The sequence below is a fragment of the Corvus hawaiiensis genome, chromosome 9 (assembly GCF_020740725.1).
Source record: "Corvus hawaiiensis isolate bCorHaw1 chromosome 9, bCorHaw1.pri.cur, whole genome shotgun sequence".
NCBI lineage: Eukaryota > Metazoa > Chordata > Aves > Passeriformes > Corvidae > Corvus > Corvus hawaiiensis.
This window is the reverse complement of record NC_063221.1, coordinates 48,562-58,578: the sequence shown is the minus strand read 5'-3', so window position 1 is coordinate 58,578 and position 10,017 is coordinate 48,562. Positions and strand designations below refer to the sequence as shown.

Below are 10,017 nucleotides of genomic sequence, written 5' to 3'. Positions count from 1 at the left end.
CACGGAGCAGAGCTGGGACACTGTGCTGGGGTCCCGCCACGTTCCTCACCATGGGGCTGCCGAGTCCCTGGGAAGTGCCCGTTCATTGGGTCACCCTGCTGCCAGCAGTTGGTTCCCACTTCCCACTCCACATTAATGTTTCATCTCCGGCATTTCAAATGCTTTGCATTTCGGTAGGAGCAGGGAGCCTGTCTCCCATGGCAACAGTGCCAGGAGTCCAGGACAGGAGAAGGAGCTGAATGGGAGCACAAACTGGAGAGGTTTCTCACCACAGCTCAGCTGATTGCTGTTACTGAAACCCAGTTCTTGCAGTAAATTAATCCCAAGTGTTTGCTCCTCCATTCTGCCACAGCTCACCTCAAATACCACTGGATTTGGAGCCTTTCAGTGGCCAGGGCAGCTCCGGGTGCCACAGGCAAGACCTTGGTGGAGACTTTCCCTTGTCAGCAGTTTGCCAGGGGACCCTCAAAACACCTATCCTGTTGTTTTCATCCATGGAACTAGTGGGATTCTCAACCCTGCAAGAGGCAGAAGCACCAATAATCCTGGCCCTTCCTCACTAGGACTTTCAAAATAAGCCAAGGTCTTCTGTGTCTGTTCAAATTAGCTTTAAAGTCACTGATTTAACAGAGAGGGTATTCCCCCCCTCCTGAAATTCATTGGGAAATAGAAATGGACACAAAATAAAAATGAATGATTCCTACTCCTCCATCCCTTACTCTTCTCATCAGTCCACAACACTCGCCCCATGTGACAGAAAAGAGAAGGCACACTCAGGTTAGGGTTAAACTGTGCTAACGTTCTCTTTTCAGGCCAAACTAAGGAAGCACATCCAAAACCCCCGTGCTTCGGAGTTGGTGCATTTCCTCTTCGGGCCGCTGGAACTGGTAAATCTTATTCCCAGGTCTCACTGGGAACTCCTTTTATTTCTAGTTCACACTTACAAGTAGATAGATTGTGAAACAGGGTTGGAAAACTGCTCACACCTGGCCACAGCTTTCTCAGGAACTTCCAGAAGCGATGCCGGTTGTTCCTGGCCTCTGATCCAGTTTGAAGCTTGAAGTAAATACAGGAACCCCAGCAAATATGAATCCTTCCACCGGGTCAATAAGGCATTACTGTGAACAAAAGGGGCAGCCAGCTGGAGTCCCCACTGGGAATCTGTCTGGTCTCACCTTCAGGCAAATACGGCTCAGTATTTGCACTGAAAATGCTTGGAAGCAGAAATCCCAACTTGGAAAAGGAGCCACAAAGGAATAGCAAGATACTTTCCATTTTCTGAAGTGTCAGCTTCTGACACTTCACTTGTCTGTAACAACAGCTCATTTGTAGATCAGCTCTTCCTTTGACTCCAATCCAAAAAAATCTCATGTTCCCTTGAACTGTCCAGTCTCCTTCAAAGACTTAGGTTGATGTTTCTTGCAGTGACTGAGCTGATCCAAGGATCAGCTTTGTCTTCTATTCCTGCTCGTCTGTGTGTCCCTGGTTGGACATTTTGACCGTTTCCTGCAAGTTCTCTCCTCTTTGTGTGGTTTGTGTGTGACCCAGATCATCAACAGCTGCGGTGGCCCCGAGCTGGCCCGGTCTGTCCTCAGCCCGCTGCTTTCTAAAGACGCCACCGATTTCCTGAGAGGACACCTGACACCCAAAGAGATAAACCTCTGGGATTCCCTGGGGGAGACATGGACCAGATCCAGGTAAGGACAGAGCTGCCATCTCCCCAGGCTCCCCACGCAGACGGGATGCTTGGATTCCCTGATGCTCCTGCTTCTTCTTTCAGGGGATGCCCTGAAAGACACATTCTTCGTGAATGTCACCTCATATTCCCACTTTCTGTCCTAGAGCCGAGTGGCCCCGAGACACGAACATCCCCACCTACATCCCCAAATTCCACAACGGCTGGGAAACGCCCACAGAAATCTTCCGTGGAGCTCCCTGGGAAATAGACATTGGACACTTGCAAGAGGAGGTTAGTCCTGTGTCCCTGTCTCTTCACTCTCCCTCCCCCTTTTCCGGAGAAATGGAGCTGCAGGGGTAGTGGTGGCGTGCAACAAGTAGTTGGCTCAAAACTCAGTTGGATCTGGTTGCCCCAGTTAAATACAGAAAGCAAATGAGGCTGGAAAAGGGCAGCAATAATGAGCCTCTCCCAATCCAAGGCAACAGCACCCTACAGCGTAACTGAGCTCCAGGGACACAGGCTTCCCTGGAGAACACCTTGACCAAAATCTGCCAGACCATGACTCATCTACCACTATCCCTCTCCTTTTCTCCGACCAGCTTTCCCCTTTCCTGGTAACACTGACTCCATGTCTGCCTTTCCAGCTCTCCTCACTCAAGCGTGGCCAGACGGCTGAGCAGACACAGGTCGGGGATGCCTTCAAACAGAACATCACTCCACATGGAAATAGGTAATGGATCCGCACGCCCGGAGCTTTGGCTCCCACCTCGGAACCTCATGAATGCACACGGACACGTACAGTGACACTGGGACGTTTGGGCATCCTGGAGACAACTCCCTGCCACTGTAAATAACCACCAAGGGAAGACAAAGATCAGCTGAGGGGTTATTCCCATAAGCACTGTCTGCTGTTTAACCCCCAGCAGCTCTGCAAGGAAAGGAATCGCAGGTGTTTTCCACCGCAGGAGGCAAAAATATTGACTGACTTCATCAGTCCATCCATAGGTCTGGTTTCCCAACATCAGCCCAGCAAAGTGACCTTAAGGATCAGGTGCCAAAGATGCTGCACTGCGCTTTGGCTCTCCATGTGTGTAGAGACGCTGGAATCATGGAATCACAAAAGGGATTGAGTGGGAAGGGACCTTAAAGGTTATCCCGTTCCAACCCCCTGCCATGGCCAGAGACACCTTTCACTATCCCAGGTTGCTTCAAGCTCTGTCCAGCCTGGCCTTGGACACTGCCAGGGATCCAGGGGCAGCCACAGCTTCTCTGGGCAACCTGTGCCAGGGCCTCAGCACCTTCACAGGGAAGGATTTCTTCCCAATATCCCATCTAAACCTACCCTCTGGCAGCGGGAAGCCATTCCTCCTTGTCCTTTCACTCCAGGCTCTTCAAGTCCCTCTCCAGCTCTCTTGGGGCACCTTTAGGCACTGGAAAGGGCTCTAAGGGCTCTCCAGAGCCTTCTCTTCTCCAGGCTGAACATTCCCAGCCCTCCCAGCCCGTCTGTGTAATGCTCTAGCTCTTGGAGCACTTCCTGGCCCTTCCTGGCCTCCTCTGGACTCCCTTGAGGATCTCTCCATCCATCCCAAAGTCACCCCAGCTTGCACAGACAGAAGCTGCCTACAGGAGGAATCTGCCCTAAGGGAAGGGCACACACAAACCTCACCTGTTGGAAACACAGGGCCAGGGAAGAGCAGCCCGACCTCCCAGCGCTGCTGGAAAACATTTTAGCTGAGGAAGGAGCTTTGTTTCACTGGAGAGAGCAGCTCCCCCTTGGCTTTAAACAAAACCAAAGGCAAACCCACTGATTAGGGGCTGAATAGAACAGTGTATTTCAGTCCTGCCCACCTCTCCCCCAGGGAACCGACAGGGCGCTGGGTTCAGACAACTCTTCTTAATGAGACAGAATTCTAGAAAATGGGGGAAAACCCGTCCCCTTTCTTCAGAAGTCTTGGGAAGGTCACTTCCAAAGCCAGAACAAACAAGGCCACCCCTTTGCCTTCGGTTTTTCCCCAAGGGAAAGATGGCTCTTCCACCTTCTAACAGCCCTGACGCTCATTTCCCATCACCGGTTACTCCGCGGTACAAAACCTTCACCAAAGTACTTTTAGTTCAGAGTTTAGAAGCCCCATCTGCTTCCTTGTTTACATGAGCTCACACCTTGGAAACTGTCACATCTCGGAGCGCAACCAAACTCTTCCCAAACTCCACGCGAATCCTCTGCCGTGATTTGACACATCACTTTACAGGGATTTGACTCAAAGTTTTCAGCTGACCATCCACTTTGCTGATGCCAGTTCGAGTCTGGGAAAAAACCCTCAAGCCGGACTGGTTTTCCATGGTTTTCTGTTCTAATCTAAAGGATTTATAAGCTTTACTACAAGAGTTCAAATCCACAGGAAAGTACCTTAAATCAAATTATATCAGCAAAATAACTTTTTCTCATTCACCCCATCACTGATTCTGGTAGGAACATCAGGTGGTAGAGATGCAATGTGGAGCAGGGAAAGAATTAGGATCATTTCTCTTCTCCAATTCTGATTTTCTTGGCCTTGTTGTTGGATGGGCCTCCACTAAAACTCCAGTTTTTCTCTTCTGCAGGAATTTCGAGGCCCAGGGGGTGGCTGTGCCCAAGAGATTTGCCAAAATCCGCTACGATTTCACCGCGCGAAACGCCAATGAGCTCTCGGTGCTGAAGGATGAAATCCTGGAGGTACGTGACCGCTCCTGGAAAAGGTGTGTCCCCCAGGGGCAGGAGAGAGCTCGGGATAGCAACAAGCACCAACTCCATTTTCCCTGGTGGTATCTCAGCAGTGACACAAAGCTTTGCTCAAATCCAAAGCTGGAGCAGGCTGCCTGTGCTGTGTTGTGTCATTTCCTCAGCTCAAACACATCGGTCCCATTTTAACCACAGTGAGGAGGGAGGACAACAACTCGCTCTAGAGCCCTGCTCATCCCCCGCTGGGTCGGCTCCTTATTACCCCTTCCTCCTCCACGAGGATTTGTTTTCTCTGAAAAGCACCTTTCTCATAACCTTTCTCTTACTGCAGCACTGTTGGCAGCTGGACAAGGTGGGACGTGACTTGGGCTGACACTGATCTGTGACCTGAGGAAAAGGTTTCTCTGCAAAATGTAGCTTTTTATTTATTTAATTATTTATTTTAATGCAAAGAGACATCAGAAACTCAGTCATTGGGAAAAAAAGGTCTGGAGAAACAGGGACATTATGTAGGAACTATGAGCTCTTCAGCACGCAGAGGTGCTCTCCTGTTCATCCTTACGATAAATTCTGATGCTTTCCAGGAAAAGTTTCAGTCCTGGATTGCATCTGAGAGCAACAGATCTAATTAGAGCTCCTGGCCTCAGTGATTTCCTTCCAGTAACTTCACCTTTTGGATGGTCCAACCCTGCTATATCCTGGTTATTTATGCCTGAAATCCCATTTTCCCACTAGCAGATTTATTTTTGTCCCTCTCTCAGGTGTTGGAAGATAATAAGCAGTGGTGGAAGTTGCTCAACCGGAGTGGGCAGGCCGTACAATATCCTGGATGTGGTGAAACTGGAAGAGCTCGAACAGGTCTGTCGTCAGGTAATACCTGACTGGTATCAGCTGCAGGGCACAATCTGCCTCTGGGAATAATGCTGTCATTAGACCTCCCTGGATTTCTTAGGATACTATGCACAAATCAGGACAGACCCTCAGAAGTAGACAAAGCCAGGAGATTCCTGAGTCTCCTATGATAAAATTCACATTTTGCCACGATCGTCTTCCCAAATAAGGCCAATCCTTCCTATTTGTGCACCAGCCTCCTGCTTTCCATATTTTTCCATGTCAAGATTTTTCTTGGGGGTTAAATTAAAGATGGACACTTCCCTCAGCCAGTTCAGTTCAGCACCAGGAACACGTTACTGGAGTGGAGGCAGATGGAAACACCATCTAAGTGAGAATTAACTGAATACTGCAACTTGCACTGCAGAAATGTGGAGCTGGAGTGTTCTAAACACCCAAGGGAAGCATGGAATTGCTTCCCCATTTTGGTATTGCAGCGTTTGGGCAAAGCCTAAGGGGGCCCAGCAGGCTTCTGGATAAATCCCTGCTAGTTTAATCAAAACGTCAAAAAACTTTCCAGTCCGCTCCAGGCCCTTGGCAGTGGTCTCGCTTCACATCCCAGCTACGGAGCAGTGAGGCTCTGCCTTCCAATGAGATCGAACATGTTTGGCACATCTAGGAATTCCCTTGCGCAAACTTCAGACTTTGCTTTGGGTTCTTCATTCCCAGAAATTAACTTCTTCCATGCAGCTCCACCTGAGGTCTCCCCAGCCCCACATCAGCACAAGGAGAACACGGCAGTTTGTCCCTCCGTGGGTGTGAGGCAGAAAGCTTAAGAAAATTAAAAACTACCAAAAAAAAGTCTTACTTTTTTTTTTCCCTTTCTAACCAGAGGTACAAAGGAGACCTGAGCCCCAGGGGCTATGGCCCATCCAGCCCAACCCACAAGCTGCCTGCCAGCTACGCCGGGGATAAGTGGGGCAGTGAGATGTTGTCGCGCTACTCCGCACAGGACGCCAAAGAACGTACGTGTGTGTCCCACTCTGGGCTCCCCTGGGTTTGGGCGCTCGGGGGACCAGACCTACCCAAGGGGCTCCCCTGCACCTTTTACTGATCACAGCAATGGAGCAGCACTGTGTCTAGAGGCCATTCCAGGCAGGACAAGAGCCAAGAGAGCAGCCCTGGGGCTTGTGACACCTCCGGGGCTCTCGAGCGGGCTGGGCCGAGCAGGGCAATAAGTGATCACCCCATGCCTCCTTCCTCCAGTTCTAACTTCCTCCTCCTCCTCCCAAGGAGAGAGTTTCCTTTCTCTTCCAAAATGTTTAAGTGTGTCTAAGGAACAGCTCAGGTCAATCCCTTTCTCTCACTTCCTTTTGCTCATCTCCCGGCACACACACAGTGCCCGCCTGGCCGCTTCCTTCATGTGATTCCACAGAATTCCCGGCCAAACAGGAGATCCGCATCACTCCCTCACCCTGCACACGCTGTGGGGCTCACAGAGCAGGAGACAGATCAGGGGCCCTGCTCACCTCACCCCTTATCCCACCCTGTCCACTCCTGGAAGCAGGAGCCCTTCTGGGACGACAGGAAGCCCCACAATACAAGGACACAAATCTGTTCATATCACTGAGTTATTCCCCACAGTCTTCAGGAGTTTCATGGGGAAAGCGATACTGGATGAAGAGTCACTGGAGTTTTCACAGAATCACAGGATGCCCTGGCCTGGAAGGGACCTTCAAGCTCATCCCATCATGAGTGTGTTGCTCATTCCCAGTTTGTGCTTCCTGCCGCTTCCGTTCTGTTGCGGAGCAAAACCTGGAGCTCTGCGATCAGCAAATTAGTGACTAGAAGTAGCAGAGAGGACTGAAAAGGTCTCAATTCCAAACCGCCAATTGTAGATTCTCACAGAACTGTGCTTCCACATCAGGCAACAGCCAAGGGGTGATGGGAGCAAAATAAATGGCAACACAGGGGCACAGGAAAATGGGAATCACTTTTCTGGGCTGAATTTCAATAAGAATGTTGAGCCACATCCCCATTTGCCTTACAGTTTCCCCACAAACATTTAATGGCATTTTTGACTGAAGACTTGATTTCATTCCCTACTTGTTTCTACAGAACTTATTCACCAAATGGATGAGCTGAACGACGAGCTGCTAGAGAAGATCACAAACAATAAAATTCAGCCTCCCCACAGGAATTTCAAAGTGGAAAAGCCTCCGCAAGTTTTTGTGCCCCTCACCTTTGAATCCAGCACTGAAGAAGTCAAAGCCTGGCTGGAGGCCAAGTCATTCAGCAAAGAGTAAGATTTGCCCTATTGCCACGTGCAATGCTCGTCCTTCCCTGGAGAAGGAGCGGGGGAGGCCACCGGCACCATCTCACCTGGGACAAGCCACTTGGATTTACTTACAGAGCCTGTGTTGCAAATTAGATTTCAACCCTGTTCAATCCAGGCTCTATAACCAGAATGTTCAGAGCCCAAAGTCACTCCCTTTCTCTGGTATAAATAGTTTCTTGAGGATAAATAGTTAACTAACTACATCCACGGCCTGAAATGCTACTGGAATTGCAGCTGCCACCTTGGAACAGCCCCAGGGCCCTGTTATATGGTCCCACTGCAGCTCCTGGCCTCTCATCTCCAACTCCTCACCTCTGGCACGAGGCCACGTGCAGCACAATCGTCATCTCCCTACTCTGTGTCTCCCCAGGACCGTGGAACACCTGGGCATCCTCACCGGAGCTCAGCTCTTCTCCCTCAACAGAGAGGAGCTGAAGAAGGTGTGCGGTGATGAGGGAAACAGAGTCTACAGCAAGATCACAGTGGAGAAAAAACAGCTGGAGGTAAGCATTTTTCTGGATAATTCCTGCTGGAATGGGGGCTGTACCAGCAGCGTCAGAGAGCTCATTAAACAGCCATTTTAAAAAATACAATTGTGGGGAAAAAAAATGCAACCAAACCTACACCAGCAATAAAACACACGTAAAAATTCCAAAGTGTCTTTTGAGCAAATCTGTAAGATACCCCTGTTTCCACTAATTAATCTGCTTTTTACTGATATCACTTATCTCTTTGAAACTAGCTCTACTTCTACAGCATTAATTAAATACTGTCACTTAACTGCAGCTTGAAGTTCAAATCCAAACTGCCTGTTTTGTTTCCATTCCAGAAAAGCAGAGGGGAGTCGAAGCTCCAAGAAATCATGAAGCGCCGCCAGGAAAGGATTGATTCTGCAAATTAAAGTCTCTCTGCTTTATTTCAGCTCTTAGCCCTAAGTAGTGCAGAAGAAAAGGGAATGAAAGCAATGATTCCTGGCCCAGGCCGGAAGCAGCAGAGCTCCCCTTGGGGTCCAGCTGCCATCAGAGTGACAATTCCTTGAACACTGTTGGGAAGGGTTGACAATAAGACCATGTCCCACTGGGAAAGGTGTTTTAATTTTGCATGAAGTATTTTTTTTATAACTATATATTTTATACTGAAATTTTCCGTGCATGCGATCAGAGCAGGATTCACACGGGGCTGGATGTACAAGGGCTGGCTTCAAGCAAAAAAAGACCCCCAAAGCTTTTCTCCGAGGGCTGTCCCCCGCTCCCCGCTCCCCACTCTCCCCTGGCAGAGCAGGCGTGGCACACAGCACAAGAGAGGCCAGCCTCAAGGCTTGGAGCCTGGACCAGAGGAATAAGGCTTTAGAACCCTGCAATGGTTTGGGTTTAAGGAAAGGACATTAAAGCTCATCCCATTCCACCCCCCTGCCATGGGCAGGAATGCCTGTCACAAGCCCAAGTTGTTCCAAATCCTGTCCAACCTGGCCTTGGACACTTCCAGGGATGGTGAGTCATGACCTCTCTGGGCAACCTAACCCTTTCTATTTCCATTCCCATTTCCTCCTCAGTGCAGGTGTCCCCTGCAGCCCACGAGCACAGGGCCGGTGACAACTGCCTGTCCTTGTCCTGTCCCCCTGTGCCCCCTCGTTGGACAAGGCTAGAACGGCAACACACATTCCCGAGGTCTGGCTGCTTCCTTAAATCCATGGACCAGCTAGTGCTATCTCTGAACAGCTGAAATGAGCTTTCAGTGCCTAGAAATGAGCAGGAGTGACAAACAAAGGGATTTGAATCTGGAAATAGGTGAGTTCCACCCGCCCACTGCTGCTGATGCAGAGGCTGGGGCTCAGCGCAGATGGGCAGCCCTTCCCTGGGGCACAGGTCCTGCACTGGAATGTTGTGGTGGTGTTGCCAAACCGGGCCTCAAACCAGGAGAAGATAAGCCCTGACCATTTGCTCCCAACCCAGGCACACCCACAGCCCTTCCCAGGGTGTTGGTCACTTGTCCCCATCTTCACGTTTTCACTGCAAAAAGTCAGCTGAAATGATTCCCAAACAGCTGAAACCCCAAAGCACACTGGGAAAGGCAGGTTTAACACAAATTAAATGGCCACAAGAAAAAAAACCCTCTAATTTAGCACAGGGTGTTGCTCTTTACTTCCCGTTTTCCTTCAAAAAGTTATGTGCATTGTATATAACAATCTGTAAATAGGGGTGAGGAAAATCCCTCTCCCTAGAAGCAGAATTAAGTGATTATGCTTCCAAAATTTACTCACCATTTCAAAACTCAAGCAAGCAGCGTAGTTCCTGTCCACAGCAAGTTTGGCACACTGCATTTCTAGCTCTGTTTGACTGACAGACCAATCTGATTGCAAAGCAGTGAAGCACACAGAGCTCCAGAGCTGCCCACAGCCCAGGGACAGCTGGGTTTTCTCTCTCAGCACATGCTGAGTCTTTGTCCAAATTT

At 49.7% G+C, this 10,017-nt stretch overlaps 1 protein-coding gene across 1 annotated transcript; it reads left to right on the top strand.

Moving 5' to 3' along the window:
* Positions 1-283: 283 nt before the first annotated feature.
* LOC125329891 (epidermal growth factor receptor kinase substrate 8-like protein 2) lies at positions 284-8,661 on the top strand (the record flags this gene model as incomplete). Its single annotated transcript, XM_048312353.1, is given in 12 exon segments — positions 284-415; positions 813-887; positions 1,549-1,697; positions 1,843-1,969; positions 2,323-2,408; positions 4,280-4,391; positions 5,159-5,208; positions 5,210-5,267; positions 6,112-6,253; positions 7,347-7,530; positions 7,937-8,069; positions 8,396-8,661. Coding segments are annotated over 12 exon segments (1,320 nt in total), but the record flags the coding sequence as incomplete, so codon positions are not given.
* Positions 8,662-10,017: the final 1,356 nt, after the last annotated feature.